This window comes from Rhinopithecus roxellana, chromosome 3 (assembly GCF_007565055.1).
Source record: "Rhinopithecus roxellana isolate Shanxi Qingling chromosome 3, ASM756505v1, whole genome shotgun sequence".
Classification (NCBI taxonomy): domain Eukaryota; kingdom Metazoa; phylum Chordata; class Mammalia; order Primates; family Cercopithecidae; genus Rhinopithecus; species Rhinopithecus roxellana.
Genome location: NC_044551.1, coordinates 162,893,896 through 162,913,370, shown reverse-complemented (window position 1 = coordinate 162,913,370; position 19,475 = coordinate 162,893,896). Strand labels below are relative to the sequence as shown.

Here is a 19,475-nt window from a genome sequence, read left to right as displayed (position 1 = left end):
GGAGTTGTTTTGTTTGCATCTCTCAGAGAGGTTATCCCATAGAGATAATAAATAGACAGTGGGAAGAATATTTCATTTCATTTGGAAGGCATGGACATCTCCGTTCCATCTAAGCACCCTGCTTGTCAGCCACAAAACTTAAAAATTAACTGGATACATTGCCACTGAGGAATAGACTAAATATTTGGTCAGCCAGTCATGCCATATCTCTGCCACTCTGAGTGTAGAGTAGACGGCTAAACATTGCCAAACTCATTGAGAGTGCTTTTTGATAAAGATGAGGTATAGGTACTTATGCTTTGACCAGTCACACAATGCCTCCCTGTTCTTGGACTTTATCTCATTTCTCCATCTGGATTATTATATGTAGTTCAATGAGGCACGGATTTGGGCATGTTGATTTCGTGGAACTAATGGGTCAATATCTCATGTTTGTTTGAGCCACAAATGTGAGATACTGACCCAAAGTTTGTGAGATATGGACCCAAAGATGATTGAGATCGTTAGAACAACGTGCTATCATGTTGGCTCTACCAGTCCCAAAGGTCTGACACAATGGCAGTATTTTATGGGAGGAGTATGGTTTTGTTTTGTTTTATTAAGGTCTGGAAAAAGTCTGTGGACAATTCCATTTGCCAAGTGTGTGAGTGGGTATGTAAAAGACACATGTTTTGAATCCCATGACCTTCAAGAACTATCTAGGGGAAAGGTCTAATTAGACATGTCTTTCTTTCTTTCTTTCTTTCTTTGCGGAGGGAGGGAGGTAGGAGGGAGGGAGGGAGGGAGGGAGGAGGGGAGGGAGGGAGGGAGGGAGGAGGAGGGGGGGGAGTGGAGGGAGGGAGGGGGGGAGGGGGGGGGATGGGGGGAGGGGGGAGAGGGAGGGGGGAGTGGGGCGGGGGGGTGATGGCTTAGGGGGGGTAGTTGGCGGGAGGTGGGATCGGGAGGGGTTGAGGTAGGAGGGAGGAGGGAGGGAGGGATGGGGGCGGGAGGAGGGAGGGATGGCGGGGGAGTGGAGGAGGGAGTTGCGGGGGAGGAGGAGCGGGTTGCTCAAGTAGGGAGAGGACAGCAAAACAAAAAAAAAATCTCCAATAAAAATTATAGGACGCCTTTCATTTCCCACTCATTCCTCCTTTCTCCTTCCTTCCTCATCCTTCCTTCCTTCCTTCCTTCCTTCCTTCCTTCCTTCCTTCCTTCATTCTTCCTATCTTTCTTACTTTCTTTCTCCTTGCACCCAGCCTTAGTAGCAAATGTTATTTATGCGTTAAAGTGCCCACATTGATGGGCATGCAATAAATGTTAAATCACAACAATTAAGTTTAATGAGACTTAATGGGTTGTCTCACAGCTTTGCCTTGGCTTCCTGGGATGCCTCCTCTATCCTGATTACAAGGCTCTGACTGGCTGCTCCTGCTGCACGTCAGTCCCATCTTTGCGGGGTCATCTAGTTTTGCCCCATTCTTCATCGCAGACCCTGTCCTTTCCTTGCCCTGTCAGAGAATGTAAGGTTGCCCCACCCCTTGTCTCCTTTAGCCTCTTCCTTTGTGCTTTCCCTCAATCCTCTTTCACTCTTACTCTTACGCCTACTTTCTTTCCTCCATATTTTCTTTACCCCCCCTCTTTCTCCTCCTTTCTCCCATTTTCTCCTCCAGCCTTCTTTGTCCTACCCCTTTTATAGCAGCTTTCCCCCAGGAATCACTCCCACCCCAACCTGGGGCTGCCATGTTCGCACTGATGTTATTGCCTTGTGGGTGAAACTGCTCATCTGCCCCAAGTGAGAAGAAAGCAGGGAAAGTCAGGAATGTTGCAATGCAAACAATATATATCCAAATATAGATTCTAACCCCAACCCCATATAAGGTTGTTTTAAAGCATGTTTTGCTTTCTTTTTTTCTTTTTTTAAGACAGAATCTTGCTCTGTCGCCCAGGCTGGAGTGCAGTGGTGCGATCTCAGCTCACTGTAACCTCTGCCTCCGGGGTTCAAGCTATTTTCGTGTCTTAGCCTCCAGAGTAGCTGGGATTACAGGCGTGTGCCACCATGCTCAGCTAATTTTTGTATTTTTAGTAGAGACGGGGTTTCATCATGTTGGCCCGGCTGGTCTCAAACTCCTGACCTCAAGTGATTTGCCCACCTTGGCCTACCAAAGTGCCAGGATTATAGGCGTGAGCCACCACACCCGGCCCACGTTGTGCTTTCTTGAAGTCAGACTATATATCTAAACCCCAACCCCGTATAAGATTGTTTGTAAGCACGCTGTGTTTTCTTGAAGTCAGACTATAGAGCCAGGATGAATTAATTGTCCATAATGCCATACATGGCCCTATCCACAGCCATATGCTTTCTGCTTATCTATCGTATAGAATTATATGTGGGAAAACAGATCGAGAAGATTAAAGTATGATAATCTTTTGATATTTGGTACTCAGTGATCTCTCTGACCTTCTGAAGTGGAGCATACTCAGGAAGCTGATTTCTTCTAGTTTTATTGGATTCTCAGAATGTTCAAAGTATCCACCTCACACCTCTCGCGGAAATTCTCCCTTTGCAGCCAGGATTATGACTTTACAGAGGGAAAAAGATACGGCAGCTACTAGTGGCTAGTGTACAGGCCCCAGAAGATGGCAGAAGTTGTTCTAATGCTTGTTAAGGATACTGTAAGGTCAGAGAAGCAATGCCAACAATCCCACCATTGTCACACCCCTGCTGCAGCCCCCTTTAGGACACCACAGAAAGTCTACAGAGTAACACGGGGACAACAAGAGGCCACATACTCCATGCTGGGGCATAAGGTGGGCACGACAATTTTTCACTCCTTGGTCTGAGTAAGCGAGCCTTGAGGTATCAAACCATTATGTTTGAGTGTTTGGAAGGCCACGCCATCTATCCTCTCACCCAGGGCAGGAATTCTTGCTCCCACCTTTCCTTTCCTGAAGGCAAAATAGGAAGAACAAGGACGTGTACTCAAGTCCCCAAAGAATGGCAGGATGCCCTCAGTGGAGGCAGACTGTATTTAAATGCAATTCACCTCTTTGGGGTCTAGGAAAAGCCACCCGTAGGTTCATTTGCTGGGAAACACGGTCTGCGTGGCTGAGGCAGTGGACACCAGGGTTGTGGCCTTGCCAAGAGCTGACTTTCTCCGGAGGTCTGTCTGCTGTCCGGAGTGGCAGCCGCTTCGGTGGGCAAATAGGACGGTCATCTCTGGGCCCAGGGACGCTGCTTCAGGCTGGGACGCCTTGAGGGTGGCCGGCTGTTCAGGCTTTCCGGAGGTGGGATGGGAGGTGTAATATTTGGTGGGAGGAGGGCTGTAATTCTGAAATCTCACGGTTTTGACTTGCTGCGAGAGAGAGGAAATGGACACAGGTGAGGTGGGAGATGTCTATTTCCCTATGCTTGTCCCCACTTGAAATGCCTCATTTATGCATTCATTCTGCAAATATCTGTGCCTACCACGAGTGTCAAGTGCTACGATGGAGGAAGTACAAGATGCTGAGAATGCAGAGGAGCATCTAACAGTGGAGAAGCCAGGGAAGTCTTCCCAGAGGCTTTCAATTGAGAACCACAAAAGGATTAGGACTTATCTGGGAGAAATAGCATAGGCCACCGCCTATGAAAACAGCCTGAGGCCAGAGGGTATGATCCCTTCTGGAAGATAAAAGAAATTTACCTTGCCTCTCTCCTCTCTACGTACTATTAAGGCCAATCTCAAGGCTTTCCTTTTCTTTGAGGCTTCTCTCCTGATGACTCCACTTAGAGATTTCCATAATGGCCTTATAAATCCTTAGAGCACAGTTTGCAAACTGAACACCTGCTGGCTGAATTTAGCCTGCAGAATGTTTGAGGGTTTGATCGACTTGCCAACACACAAAAATTGAGAGATTGCATATAAAAATCAGAATTTCATATGTCTCGTAAAAAAAAAAAAAATCAAAGCTCTGGCACACTGGGCCTATGCCTCATTCTGACAACAGCTGACTGGACCTGAGAAGCAGTGCCCCCTTTACATGAGATGCGAGGTCTCTAGTTTGTGCCAATTCCCCCTCTTCCTCTTTCCTTTCACCTCTCCTAGCCTGTTATATATCTGCCGGGTACCTATAGGTACAGTATTTGCTTTAGCCAGTCTCTCTCTTAGGGCCTAATAAAGCGTTCCGTAGTACTGCTCAGGAATGATGTCTTTCTTCCATGTAATTCAATCCTAGTGTCCCCTACTAAGATCTGAGTTTCTTCATACTTTCTGACCCTCGTCATATCTAGCCAAGGTCTGGGCATTTATGAAATGCTTATAGTTGTATCTAAAAGCTTGGAATAATAGGCAACTGGGGCCTAGAAAACTCTGAATTATTTCTGTAATTCGGAATAAGAACTCCCAACCTTTATATCTGTCGATGCTTTTTCCAACACCTTTCCCTATGAGCTTATAGCTTAGCAGTAAGAGCATGAGTTTTGTATCAGATCTGGATTCTACTTCACGCTTATGTGTCAACTGTGTGGTCTTGGGTAATGTTCTTTAACTTCCTGAGCTGCCATTTTCTAATTTTAAAATGAGGATGAAACTAACGCCTATTTGAGAGGGTTGTTGTCAGGATTAAATAGATGGGACACATGAAGTACTCAGCACCGTGTCAGCCAGCTTGTTAGTATTCGGTAACTGATTAACCAATGGGGGAATCACATCCTCTTTCTGTCGTGAGGGGAATGGACGATGATGGTGGAATGATGCTGATGGCAGTGGTGATGGAGGTGGTGATGGTGATGATGTGATGATGATGGTGATGTTCCATAATTTAAAAGACAGCAATAAGCATCACTTAACTTTCTTACTGCCTTCTCTTGCCACCATCCCTCCTGCTTCACAGATATTACTGAGAACATAAGCCTTTTACAAAAACTCTTATGTCTTCTAGTGGGAAAAGTCCTGAACTAGAAGTTAACAGATCTGACCTCTGCCACGGAGGTCACAATAAGGTAGTTGCCGTCATTATCATTCAGTGTCACCTCGATGTCACTTACATTATCCTGTGCCTCAGTTGCCTCTTTTATACAATGCATAATTATGTGTCAAACCCTATGTACCTATGTAAGCACTTTACATATCTCATTTAATCTCCACTCCAATACTGTGTGGCCACTACTTTTTCTACTTCCATTTTACAGATTATGCAAAGTAAGTGTCTCAGAAGGGTGAAGTATTTCGATCAAAGTCACCCAGCTAGCAAGCAGCAGAGCTGGAATTCAAAACAAGATTCGTCTAATGCCAAAGTCATGCTTTTTTTTCAAGCCACTTTTGGGCCTCAAAAGATGTACAAAATATTCAGGAAACAGAAAGGTGAATCAGTAACACATGTAGGGAGGGCGTGGGTGATGTGGGGATGTTGGCCGTGGCTCGGTGGGGAGTTGGAGGGGAGGAGTGTTGTATGTGAGGATTCTTTCAAGGTTGCAATTTTGGTTCTTTGTTCACCAACACTAAAATCTCAGAGCTGAGACACTATGCATAGTAGGTGATCGAAAGAGTCGGGCCCCCAATGTCACTCTGATCCTACCTTTTCGATGCCATTTCTTGAGTTTTCTGGTTTCACCAGGATGGATGGTGGGGCAGATGCAGGTGGTTTTGGCAGAGGCTCACTCTTGATGGGGATTTCCTTGTCTTCCATGATGAGGGAGCTGGCTGCTGAGTGGATCCGGGCCTCGCTGCCCCTGCTGATGCACGTGAGGGCGGGCTCCCCCGCGAGGGCAGGCTTGGACCCCATGTCTACCACCATGGTCGAGGGGGAGGAGGGGACCCCCTGTGGCTGGTAGAATTGGAACTGCTGAGGCCGAACAACCATGGTGGGGCTGCGTCTGAGGGAGCCTACCACGAGAGTGGGGATCCCGGACTGGATGGGTCTCTGCAGGGATCCATCTGAGGAATTATAGGACAGAAAAATCAGCAGCAGGGGCGGCTGGCAGTAGGTTGGGTGGGGCTGGGTAAGCAGTGCATCCTGATATCCCAGAATAGACAAGTGCTTTCCTCATCTGACTGCACTCACTTTCTCTCGGAGTCTTTCAAAGGTGACTTTATTCTTTTTTTAGTGCTGTTTGCTGATGCTGGCAGCAAATAGCTCTCCGGCTGAATGGTGTGTGTGTGTGTGTGTGTGTATGTGCATAGGGGAGCTGTCAGAAGGTATATTGCTTCCATTTGCCTTGTGATCACACACACACACACACACACACACACACACACACACACACACACACCATGTGAAGCAGACACAGAGGCAGGCAGACCAAATAGGAAACAAATTACAGAGAGACAGAAGATAGAAGAAATTGAGAAACACAAAGGAGAGGCAACCAAGAAGAATGAGAAAGAGGAAAAGGAGAAAGAGGAGGAGAGAGGAAAACTCTGCCCAGCGACTTGCTGTGAAAATCCTAACAGAAGCTTTAGGCATGTGGCGGGTGGGGGTTGCTTTTTGTCGGGGGCTGCAGGGAGAAAGGGTGAGTGGAAATAACTGTGATTGTTAGGCTAGCACAACAGCAGATAGAGGCAAATTTGGAAAGGTTACTCCACAGTTAGTGCTGTGAGGATGGGCTTTGCAATGTCTCATGACAGAGCATCTGGAATCGGACCTCCTCCTGGAGAGCCTGGGATGAGTTAAGTCACGTCACCTCTCTGTACCTTCGTTCTCTCATTTGTAAACTGGAGATAATAACAGTACATCATTGGGCTGCTGTGAGAACTGCATTCTATCAGGTGTGCAAAGTGTTAGGATAGTGCCTGGAACATGATAAATGCCGCATGTTTGTTAGCTCTTATTATTTTTGGGTAAAGGATTGCATATCCTAAAAATGCAAGGTCCAAGAGCTTGATTTTGTCCCTTCCTGAGCTCATTCTTCTTCTTCTCTCTTTCTCTTTTTTTTTTTTTTTAAATTGAGATGGTCCTGTCTCAGGAAAAGGTCATTTCTTCCCCTCAAATTCTCTGGAAGGCAGGAGATCCCCGTCCCTTGGACATATGTCCTGTAGGTGACCTGGGGAATCTGGAGTTCATTGCATTCTGTGGGGAGGTGGAGGAGATACCTCTGAGAAACACAATGGGCCATTTCTCCATAAGGGCTCCACAGCATTTAGAGAGCTGTAGGTTTTGTCCCAGCCAGAGTTGTTAGTCCTTTGTGACACTCCACGGACTCGAGTTTGAATCAAAGTTATTTGTGTCCAACACAGAGGGTCTGAGCCAAGGCCACGTTGGCATTGCGACTTCTTATCAAGCCAGTTGTGTACATGAAAAGCAGGACACTTGCTAAACACAGTCGGTGTCCTCAGCTGCTGCAAGCAAGCCAGTCACCATTTACACAAGTGTGACCTTTCAATTTAGACATTTATTTCTCCACTGACAGCCCTGTGAGGTTCACGCGGTCAATTCTCCTACCATTTCTCTTTGCTCTGGAGAGACTGATAGCTTGCCAGCCTCACCTTGGGAAAAGAGAGAAAGAGAAAGCCTCTGGGACCTGGGAAGTCAAAGCAGTACCAGGCAGACATGTCCTTAGGCTCTTGTAAATGTGTGAAAAATTGGCTTTATGCCTTATCTATTTATCTTGTCAATTCCTAATTTCCAAGAGATTTAATGCTTTCTTATTACATGTGCATACAATGCAAGCAGTCAAGCCTCCATGCCAATCAAGATTTTGCAAAGGTGGAGAGGAAGTATGTTAAGGAAAGTGTGAACAATTGCTTTCAGGATGCAACTCTGCATACCTAAGTGGTCTAGACTGAGTGTGAACATTTCTTCTTTTTTTAAATCAAATATATGTAGATACTAACAGCCCAGACTGGAGTGCAGGAGGAGATTGTAGCTCACTGCAGTCTCAACCTCTCCGGCTCAAGCCATCCTTCTGCCTCAGCCCCAAAAGTAGCTGAGACCACAGGCATGTGCCACCATACTTGGCTTGTTCTTTTAATATTTTTAGAGATGAGGTCTCACTATACTGCCCAGGCTGGTCTTGAACTCCTGAGCTCAAGTGATCTTCCCACCTCAGCCTCCCGAAGTGCTAGGATTGCAGGTGCGAGCCACACACATTCAGCCGTGTATGAACATTTCAACCTTAAGTGAGTTCGTGCTCTGGATGGACCAAAGATGATCTTGATTGTAGTAGCAATGATAGTAATAAAAAATATTATAAAAAACTAAAGTTTCCTGACAGATTACTATGTGCCAGGCACTGTGCTATCAGCCATATATGGGTTGTTTTGTTAAGTTAACCCTGATGAGGTAGGAATTTTTATTTCCCATTTACAGAAGAGTGAACTGAAGGCGGAAGAAGTTAGTCATTTTCCCAAGACTGTTGTGGTGGGATTACTTATTGTGTGTGTGTGTTGTGGGGAGAGGTGGAGGGAGGTACAGGAAGGTGATGGAGGGAGGCATGGTTGAGTGGAGTGAAGTGCCCAGAATTGTGGGACTGGTGGTCAAACAGGCTGTCAGATGAAGGCACTGGCCAGTGAAGCTAAGATATGTGCTTTCTTTTTAAGGGGAGATCTTTCCTTAAAAAGGGGCATATTGTCCCACACGTTACTCTTCTGCCTTGACCAATCATACTGCGTTTTCATGTTAATTCATCTTTTAAGATCACAAGAGAGATTAGAGAGCTTAGTTTAATTCAAGGAACACAGAACAAATCATATTTACTGGGCTTGGCTTGTTTTCTTCTACAGAATATAAGAAAATAAAATCTTGATGTTTTGTAGAAGAATTGGGTTTCAAACACTTTTTACAACGCCTGAAAAGGAAATCTTATGGAGAAGTTCACTATGTGAAGAGACAAAAGCATGGGTCTTGAGAATCGATATGTATTGCCATGTGTGTAACGTGGATGTTATGATGGTAAAAATAAAGCAAGGTGCAGAATAATGCAGTGAATATTGTTAACAGGTATGTGTGTTTCCTATCTATCTAAGGAAGAGAACTTGAGACTCAGGGTTAAGGATATGAGGGAGATTTGCTTTTGTACAGTTTGTATACTGTAAACCTTTTTTAAAAAGTTCTATGCATTCATTACTTAAATAACAGTGGGAATCAGGGGCTCTGATCACTGCCTCCTTAATCCTCATTTCCAACTCCCATGCCCTGCCCACCCACCCCATCCTTCTGTTTCTCTTGTGGCAGCCTCTGAGGGATTCCCTGCGGTACAGTTTGAGAAGCACTGACCCAGCAAATGCTTTCATCACTCTAAATAAGAGCCAGTGTCCACGTTGGCCATGTTCTAATTATGTGTTGGCACTCAGGGCTGCCATCACCCCAGTCATTCAACAAGCATGTATGAAGTAACCTAGGGCCGTGACCTTGAGTTAGTATGACTTCATTCAATAAAACTCATCATTTGGGAATTGTACAATACCCTTTGCAGGGGCTTAGTTTAAAGCCAAGATCCTGTTTTTGCAAAAAGCATCCTGTGTACCCCGGGGTCAGATCCCCCCATCACTTAGCTCTAGGCACGTACCTCTCTGCCACCACTTACTCTTTCTCATGCTGCTCCGCCCTTTCCGAAGAGACCCTTGTCCTAAAGTCCCAGGGCTGGCTGTGCTCTTCACGGGGTTGACTATGGCAGTGGGCACAAAGACGGATTTGAATGGATGGCTTTGCCGGGGATCACCTTCTGAAATGCTGCCTTGGGAGGACACAGAGGAGGTGGATAACGTCCATGTGGCATAAAGACCAGGGCTCCGGGATTCTGGAAAACTAGAGGTCTTTCTGGTTTTGGACATTTTTTTTTTTTTTAAGAGAAGAAATAGAGAAAGAAAATGTTCAGTCAAGAGTCCTATTTAAAAACCTATCAGCTCCCAACCACATACCAAATGTGGCTACTTCTCACCTTCTTCCCACCCATACACACCCGTTTTGTCAACTACAGGCTTAACTAAAGTTGGCCCCACCTCCCTACACCCAGATAACTGTGAGGGTGTGCTGAGGGAAGGAAGGGGGGCTCATATCAAGGCCTTGGTGGAGTTAGAAGACTTGAATTTCATCCTTTTTCACTCTAGTTCTGATCATTCCTCACCCCACATCCCTTTAGCCCTTAAGCTCAGATGATGTTTTGTAGAAGAATTTTGTATGTGTTTATTTTGTTTTACGGTGGCCATTTCTTGTGGAGCCAGTGACTTTCACAAATTCCAAAGTCTTTGAAGGCAGAGATTTCATATGACTTATATCTCTGTGTTCTGCATATACTGTGGATCAATAAACATTTGTTAAATGGCTGCCATGCTGCTTTCAGCACTGACACATCATTTTGGCTAACACATATAGAGGGCTTACTGTATGCCAGATATTGGCCAAGTACTTTGCCCATATTTTCTCGTGGGTTCTTTACAATAGTCTTCTAAGGTAGGTACTCTTAGTGCCACTATTTTATCAATAAAAAAACACAAAGACTTACAGTTGGTTGCCCAAGCAACTACTTGAACCCAGGTCTAGGCTGGCTCTCTGTTCTTACCAGTGAGCTACACCACTTCCTGGCTAGTTGGAACATTCATCATTTGGTAGCAGGAAAAGTCCTTCATTCTGCCTGAAATAAATGAACTAAAGCAGCTGGTAGGCCCTACACATGCCTCCATAAGACTTTAATTCTTCAGCCTTGGGCTATGATTTTCAAGAATTGCATTAAAGTTTTATGAAACAACAACCCCTTATCCACTGTTTCCAGCCTGCAGCTCCCTGAACTCCATGGGGAGTGACTGTCATTTTACATGCCTTTCTTGCCCTTTTACCAACCCATTCCCAACATCACATTTCCTATTGAGCAGTCCATTAATCACCTTGTCACCCTGTTGATTAAGTAACCTCTGCTAATTTCCTGGGAATAACCAACTCAACTAAGACCCCAGCACAGAGATGCCAAGTGGTTTCCTTCTTACCAATGCCTCCAAGTTTTCCTTTAGGTCATTTACCCTCATTTCTCCTTTCTCTCTTTGTCTCTACTTCTTTTGATCGACAAAGTAGTATGTAGTTTAACAACAAGCCAGTATTGTATAACGATAAGTAAGGCATTGTTTGTGGTCAATGCTGCCCAAGAAGTATATTCAACCAAATGCTGTAGGAACTGATGCTCGCAGCAAGGGGACTTCTACCCATAGCTGTCTACCCAACCTGTTTGGTCCCCATTGTGGTGTAGTCAGTGAAAACGAGTAGGGTCATTCATTAGAGACAGGTCAGGCTATATTCTGGGGACAAGGCCTGGGCAGTGGGGAGAAATCCCCAGCATTGGCTTCCATGGCAGAGTGCAGCTGATCTGCCTATTTTGAACAGAGGCCTCAAGGTGTTGGATGCTGCAAAGTGGATTGGAAATAGGAAAGACAAGTTCCAAAATTTTCCCAGCAGTAGTAGTAGTAGTAGCAGCAGCAGCAGCAGCAGCAAGGGCAGAATACAGCTAATTAGGCCCACACCAGCCTTATTCCATCAGTCCCTTTTATGAATGACTGTTTATAGACCAAGGTGTGACCTCATTTTTCTGAGCTCAACACTGAGCTGGATTCCAGGAACTCCTAAATCCCAAGTCCCCCATCCAACGCTGAGTACCTCTATGTCTTTTGGCAGAAAGCTCAGCACTTATCTAGCACTTTCTTCCAATGTCAAAACACTTTGCTATCATTTTTAATCCCCGTGACACCCCCAGACCTGCAGACATTATGATCTTTGTTTTCCAGATGGAGGGACTGAAAGACATTCTGGGCTTAGGTGGGAAGAGTGGATGTTGCCTCTGATTTGTTCCACTGTGCACATCCCTGCATCCTTTTCTCTAACTAGGATGTTAGCCCTTAAGAGGTGGCCCAATATTCAAAAAGGGCATCACAAACAGCAGCTCTGCTGTGTTCACCACTGGCAGCAGCCTCCCAGTAAGGAGGCTTGTCAAGTTGGACCTTGACAATTTTTGTATAGCTCTGTGTAGAGTTAAAGACAAATGAGTTGTGGCTCATTTGTCACTTTTCTCCACCCATAAGGCACCAGGTAGGCACATATGTCTGTGAAAGTTGCAAGAAAGAGGAAGACCCTGGCTAATTGGGCAGAAGGGAATTTATTAGGAGGACAGGAAGAAGAGTAGAAGACTTGGAAACAAGATCCAAGAAGGCTACAGGGAGCTCAGCAGCAGGAAGAGTCCAATCATGTGCTGTGGCTGGTGCTCTCACTATGAATGGTCTTCAACTTTACCCACATCTTTTCCTCCCTTGTTCAAGTTTCCAAGTCCCAAGAGGGAGTGTCATATTGGCTGAGCCTGACCCTTAGCTGTGGTGATGAGTTGAGGAGGAGGAGGATTACATTTCTTCAGCCTCTGAAAAGAAAGGAAACCTCTGCCTCCCACCAAGACTACACACAATAGAGGAGACCCAAAGGGATGTTGCTGCTATTAAAGAGGGATTTAGATGCTGGACAGATGAAAACTTGACAAATGTTCTGTATAACCTGAGGATCTGGGAAGAGGCAACATGGTGGCGGAGATCTAGCTGTGGTCAATAACAGCTGGACAGGTTGGTGTCATCATCTAGCACAGAGGGCTGGACCACAGAGTAGCACAACAGCCTTTTCCTCTCCTGGTAGCTGAAAGGCTCACTTGCTGACTCTTAAATTGAAATCCTAGCATTCTGGTCAATTATAATCTCTAGTTTATCCCCAAATTCTGGCTGGCTCAGTTCATTAGGGGATGATGTTAATAAGAGCATAGGCTCAAATGCTCACATCTTTGGGCCCTGGCTATTTTATAAAAGGCTGCAGTATACACCAAGGGGGCTGGATGGCAGTGAAAAGCCATCACTACAAACAGAAGACAAAGGCTAGGGGGAAAAGGACCCAAACACAGAGAATCAAAGAGCAGAAAGGGGCCTTGCACATGTAGCTCCATCCACTCAGTTCTTATACAAAACTTGCTAATAGTAGCAGAAACTCAACTGACAAAGGACAGTATTATTCATCCCTGAGACATGGGAAGAAGTAAACTTCCCACCAAGGAAAGGGTGGTTAAGAACAAGGGTTACCTGCACGCAGATAGACGGGCTGGGTATATATCATTCATGTCGGAGATTAGTGGGGATGGGAGCTTTCTTCGTTTTTTTCCATCAGAGGGATCATCAAGGAAAAAGTATAAACACGTTGAAAGCATTGATCCTCTGCCACCTAAGAACCCTCAGGAGCATATCCTCTAATATGCACTTGTTCTTCTTCAGGATGTTGGTTCCCCATACACAAAACCATGCCTCAGTGTTAGCAGCACCTCAATATCTGCATATGTTCAGATTTCCTTGAACTGGGAGTGAGGGGAGAACTCAATGGCAACCTATTGTGCTGAAACTCCATCCATTGCCTGACACGTAGGCATCTCACAAGGGGTGAGTAGAGATGCTCATGACTTGCCCAAGAACACAATAGACTGACCTCGGCCAAGGAGAGAAATGAAAACTGGAGCTTTGAAATATACTGGGATGAAATTCTATACACACTCTACTTAGGATGACCACACAGCTTGATTTTCCCAGGAGAGTCTCAGTTGATATCTGCCCAAAAGTGTCCTAATTTGGATGATTAAGCATATGGTCACTCTTATTCTATTGAGTCTTTGATGGTGTAAGCAAGATTTGGGACTAAGGCCTGATGGATAAGCAAACGCCCTAGTCGTAGGGATGGGTCCTGGGGAATTCATGTTAAAGCCATGGAGAAAACTTTTCATAAATTAGGGTAGGCATCCTCCTTGCATCTCACTGTCAGTTCTAGGCCATTTCCCACCCTCTTCAATACTTCCCAGCTTTGACTCATATTATTAGGCTCAGCTACCCACCACTCCACCTTCCTGCAGTCAGCATTTACTCTCCAAGTTTCTCCTCTCACTCCTTGAAGATTTCAGCTTCTGGCTTGTTGTCACTCTCTGGATACAACTCATCCCACCATGATGATCTCATCTCGTTTCAGGGTTTTAAATAGCATCTCAAGGCTGGAGTTCTCTCTTAAATGCTAAACTCATACATTCAGCTGCTTACCAACATTTTTACTTGGATTATTAAGAGGCATCTCAGGCTTAGTCTGCTGTGAACTAAGCTTTTACTTCCCTCCATACCCCAAAACACGCTCCTTTTATGGAGCAGTCGCTATCTCATTTAAAGGCAACTCCATCTTCCAGTCACTCAGGGAAAACAACTTGGTCTCACCTTGGATCCTCTATTCTTTCACATCTGACATTTTATCTGTTAGAAAACCCTATTGTCTAAGGTATATTCAGAATCTAACCACTTCTCCCTACCTCCACAGCTAACACCTTGGTTCAATTCACCATCACCTCTCCCCAAGATTATAATATCTTCTTAGCTAGTTTTTCTGCTTCCACCTTTTCCTTTGTATAGTTTATTCTCAACCCAGGAAATAGAGGGATTCTGATTAAATGTAACTAAGATTATGTCACTCTTCTGCTCAAAACCCAGCAACAGGCTTAAAGCCAAACCCCTCATTATGACCTAGGAAATTCTTTATGACCTGGCTACCCCATTACCAGTCTGGCCTCCTTTCTAATCTCCCCCTTGCTTGCTCTAATCCAATCCTCTTGGCTTCATGTAACCTCTGTCCTCCTGGTTCAAGCAATTCTCCTGCCCCAGCCTCCCCAGTAGCTGGGATTACAGGCATCCACCATCATGTCCGGCTAATTTTTGTATTTTTAGTAGAGATGAGGTTTTGCCATGTTGGCCAGGCTGGTCTCAAACTCCTGACCTGAGGTGATCCACCCACCTCGGCCTCTCAAAGTGTTAGGATCACAGGCGTGAGCCACTGCGCCCAGCCTACTACAGGACCTTTGTTTGTACTTGCTGTTTCTTTAGCCTGGACATTTCCCTCAGAGAGCTACACGGCTTGGTTCCTGCCTTCCTTCTTACTTCTCAGCAAAGCCATCTCTGACCAACCCAAGTAAAATGTAACCACCCCCAACAATCCTATCATCCTTTCCTAATTTTTTGTTAGCCAGTATAATTAACACATCATATAGATTACTTAAATATCTTGGCTTTAAAAATATTCGTCTTTCCCACTACAATGTAAGCTCCTGTAAGCAGGAATTTTGTATATTTTGTTTACTGGTATTTCTCCAGTGCCTGGAAAAGTTCCTGCCGTGTAGTTAGCACTCAATATTTGCCAAATAAAATAATTAAAGCATCAATTGTAGACCTCAGTTTACCCTTAGTTATTTTACAACTTTGTAACCAATTTCAAGAACTTTCCTTTGAAAGGAATAGCTATGATCTTTCATCCCGACTTTCTGCCACATGAAGAAATCTTTTTATACAACCTTAGATCTATGAGGACTCAGGCCGACTTTGCCTGTACTCTTTCTAAAAAGAGAGTCCACCATCTCACCAGCTAGCCTGGTTGGAAAAATCTATGCACTAGAAAATGCTGCCTTTTATTGAACCAAGATGTTCTTGAACATTTTAGTTTACTGAACCGAGACCAGTTGCATACACTGGTCCACTCCACTGCCCCCTCTCAGAACAAATTGACTGCCCTATTTACACAGTATATTACGATCCCTCTGCCCCTTGTCTTCTACAGGTTAAATAATCCCAGTTTTTTTATCGGTTTCTCCCACAATGTAGTTTGCTGTCTCCTCACCATTATTGCTGCCCTCCTCTGGATGCAGCGCCTCACCTAAATGAAGGTCCGCAAAAGTGGGCATATGACTAGGTCTGACCCCCACAGAGTACAATGGGGCCCTTTCCCTGTGATTGTGACCCTCTGGTATGTCATAAAGACAGTACTTGATGTGTGGTGGTAGCCTCACTGCCTTGAGACAGGATTTGCTTGGGCTGATGTGGGGTGGAGGCAGGAGGAGTCATGGATAGTTTTGGGGTCTGGGTGCATTTGTGGCAGTGGTATGAGGTGGCAAGACAAAGAGGGGGTCAGCGACATGAATAGTATGCCACACAATGTAAAAGATCGGGAAAAGCTGTGAGGGAGGAGGCCCTGCAGCGTGACTAGCATTTCATCTTGGGTGTGGAGGAAGAAGTCGGGGTCTGAGTTCATGGAAACTCTGATTAGGGGTCACTCTAGCAGCCTGAGAAGTTTCCCAAGGTGCTCTGGGAAAGTCATCTGACCACATTTTCCCATCACGCCACTAGATGGAGCATTGGGATAGAGGATGTGAAGTGGGGTTCCTGGGATTTGTGCAGAAGAAAACCTGACATCCAGTTCTTGAGCAAGTTGCTTAACTCTGCACACCATTTTCATCTGGAACATAATATCTACCTTACAGGATTCTTGGGCACAGCCAGTGAGCTAAGAGATACAAAAGTGCTTGTAAGCTGTGAAGGGCTACAAAAAAGATAACTAGTTTTGCTATTTTGTTTAAAAGAGATAGGCGAGTTATAGAGCAAAAAGCACTTTCTTGGCCTGTTTGCTGAAAGAGCATTGGGTCCTCCACCAGTTCAACCTACCAGTGGCCCCTGGCCTAGGGTGGCCTGAGCTCCCAAAGTCTGGGATTGGAGGTGACGCACCTGAAAATGGGGATGACGTAATTGTTTGGGAAGATGCCGACTCGCCCGGTGACCAAGGAGACGCCCCTGAGCCAGCCGTCCTGGCACTTCCCCAGGACCCTGACACCTTCTCCCTTTTGCAGGTCCAGCTCATCGGGTCCATGGGCTGAGTAGGAGTGCAGGGCTACAAACCTGGGAAGACACAGAGAACTGGTGAGGAAGGAAGATGTGCCTGATGGGGTGCATGGAGCGGGGGAATGGTGGAGGGAGACTGCCCAGTGGTTAGCAATAAGAAACTTCTTGGCTGAGCGGGTGCAGTGGCTCTCACCTGTAATTCCAGCACTTTGGGAGGCCGTGGCAGGTGGATCACCTGAGGTCACGAGTTCGAGACCAGCCTGGCTAACATGGCGAAATACCATCTCTACTAAAAATACAAACAATTAGCTGGGCATGGTGGCACGCGCCTGTGGTCCCAGCTACTCGGGAGGCTGACGTAGGAGAATCACTTGAACCCAGGAGGCGGCGGCGGCTGCAGTGAGCCGAGATCGAGCCACTGCACTCCAGCCTGGGCAACAGAGTGAGACTCTGTGTCAAAAAACAAAACAAACACCGCCCCCCCCAACAAAAACAAAAACAACAAAGAACCTTCTTAACACAGAAACCTGGACATGTAAGGCAGATAAACGTGGAACACCTTTGTTGAAATAGTGGTGGAGAAGGCCAGGTCCCTGCCTTCATCTCGCCATCATCCTCCATACAGTGCACAGCAGCAAATCACTAATGTAGGCCAATCTCGGCACTTTAACCATGGGGAAACAGGCCTCGAACAAGGAAAGGAGTTTGCGACCGGAATTCATGTCAGAGACGAGCCTCAAACCTAGAAGGTGCTGCTCTACCTAGGATGCTTTTGCACTAGTGCTTGCTGGGTCCCCAAAGAAATGGTGGCAGCCAGCAAGGCTCAGGGGAATAAGAGGTCGGCGTAGAAGCCTCTCTGATCCAGAAAGCAGGGACATGTTTGACTCCCAGGAGTGGCCTGAGGAGCCAACTTAATGTAGGCAGGGAAGTAGACGTTGGAAGTGGGAGGCAGGGGTTAAGTTTTGGTTTTGGCACCCAGGGGAATCCTGGCTGCGTGGCGGGACTGTGAAACTGGCCTGTGTCATGGCAGAAAGTCCTCAACTTAGAGCAGAGACTTTGCTCCCTGAAGTCCATACAGGAATCAGGCAGGTAATATCCAGGTATGAGTCGGAGGGGTAAAGGCAATCAGGACGGCTGAGGCTGTGGAGGTGAGAATAGCTACCTGATCCAAGGCGTTCAGGAAACAATCCATTGGTTTGCCAGACTCAGAGGTCACCAGTATATGGCCCCCAGGCATCTCAGACGTCAGGAAGCCCTTCCAGACTCTAAGGACTATGAGACACTGGAACATTTTATCAAAGGGAATGGGCGAATGTTCTCTACAAGGTTTTTTTGTTTTTTCTTTCTAAAATGCTATATTTAGTTTTTGCTGATTACTAAAACAACATCTATTTATGACCCAACATTTTGAATCTAAAGCAAGACAATAGAAATTGCTCAATACCAATCTCCCAGTGATGTTGTGGTATATAATCTTCCAGTCTCTTTCTACTTTTGTAATATAATGATCTAAGAGTGATGTGGTTTGCTAATTTGTGTTGTCTTTTTTTTTTTTTTTTTTTTTGAGACAGGGTCTCACTCTGTGGCCCAGGCTGGAGTGCAGTGGGATGATCGTAGCTCACTGAAGCCTCAAACTCCTGGGCTGAAGTCATCCTCCTGCCTCAGCCTTCTAAGTAGCAAGGAAAACATGTGCACAACCATTCCTGGCTAATTTTTAAATGTCTTTGTAGAGATGGGGTTTCACTATGTTGCTCAGGCGGGTCTGGAACTCCTGGGTTCAAGCAATCCTCCTGCCTCAGCCTACTGAAGTGCTGGGATTACAGGTGTGAGCCACTGCACCTGGCCCTAATTTCTGGTTTTCACCATTATTTCACTTGGAAGTGGTAAAGGAAGGTGACCTATTGTCTCTCTGGATGGGATGGTTTGGGAATGGTGATGCTAGATCACCACTGTACATGGTAAAGATGACCCCTTTGTGCCAGACTGGGGTGAAGGGATGAGCCTTTTACTCACATGTTTGCTGAGAGGTGTTGCTGGGAGCCAGGCAGACTGACCATGGCTGTGCAATGTCCTGGAGAGACAGGTGCGGGGTGATAAGTGCTGACCTGCACAGACAGAAAAGACAGCCAAGCAGAACCAGTGAATGCCACAACCCAGGCCCACAGCAAACAGAGCAGCTACACAGAAAGACCTGACACAGCTGAAAACCAACAGCCATGCCCGGTGCCACCCATTGTGCGTCCTCTCTATGGTTTGTGGCTGTGGGCACAGGGAGGTGGGGAGGAGCTGGTTTATGGCCTGCTGGGGTGGCATACCAGGACTGCATTCCAAAAGACTGCTCAGATAGGGTGGAAGATGAAGAGCCGTCCAATTTACAGTCCACAGGGCACTAGCAGGCTCCTCCTCCTGTCCCTCTTCCTATCCCACCCATCTCCCTCTATGAAAACCTGCTCTTGGAAAATGAAACAGTGGATAATATTGATTCAGAACTGAACGCTTGCAAGGCAGTTTGAAATGCTTTGTAAGTATCAGCTAAGTTAATCCTTATTAAAGGAACTGTTGTAATCCCCATATTTGGATGAAAAACTGAGACAAAGACAGAAAGAAAGGTTACACAATTAGTATGAAACAAAGAAAATCTAAAATCAGGCAGTCCAAGTTCTGAGTCCATACTCATTATCGACTATTGCTGGAATTACACACACACCCACCCACACACACACACACACGCCTATCCAACGAGTTATAGAAGTTGAATTTGAATCCCTTTCACTTTTTCAGGATAAAAGAGGAAACAATAATGGTAAAATGATAAAAGCTCCTGGAAGGCTGGGCTCAGTAGCTCATGCTTATAAACCTAGCACTTTGGGAGGCTGAGAT

At 45.8% G+C, this 19,475-nt stretch overlaps 1 protein-coding gene across 4 annotated transcripts in view; it reads right to left on the bottom strand.

The window, feature by feature from the left end:
- Positions 1 to 2,463: 2,463 nt before the first annotated feature.
- SH3RF2 (SH3 domain containing ring finger 2) overlaps positions 2,464 to 19,475 on the bottom strand; it is a 125,715-nt gene continuing 108,703 nt past the window's right edge. For 3 of the 4 annotated variants that reach the window (XM_030927731.1, XM_010370622.2, XM_030927732.1), the window contains exons 6-10: positions 18,609 to 18,700; positions 16,482 to 16,652; positions 9,464 to 9,714; positions 5,536 to 5,894; positions 2,464 to 3,332 (exon numbers count right to left, since the gene is read on the bottom strand). In XM_030927731.1, coding sequence (XP_030783591.1) covers positions 3,057 to 3,332; positions 5,536 to 5,894; positions 9,464 to 9,714; positions 16,482 to 16,652; positions 18,609 to 18,700 — 1,149 coding nt within the window. In that variant the 3' untranslated portion in view covers positions 2,464 to 3,056. The remainder of the gene's footprint in view (positions 3,333 to 5,535; positions 5,895 to 9,463; positions 9,715 to 16,481; positions 16,653 to 18,608; positions 18,701 to 19,475) is intronic. The other variant, XM_010370623.2, reaches the window with a different exon arrangement.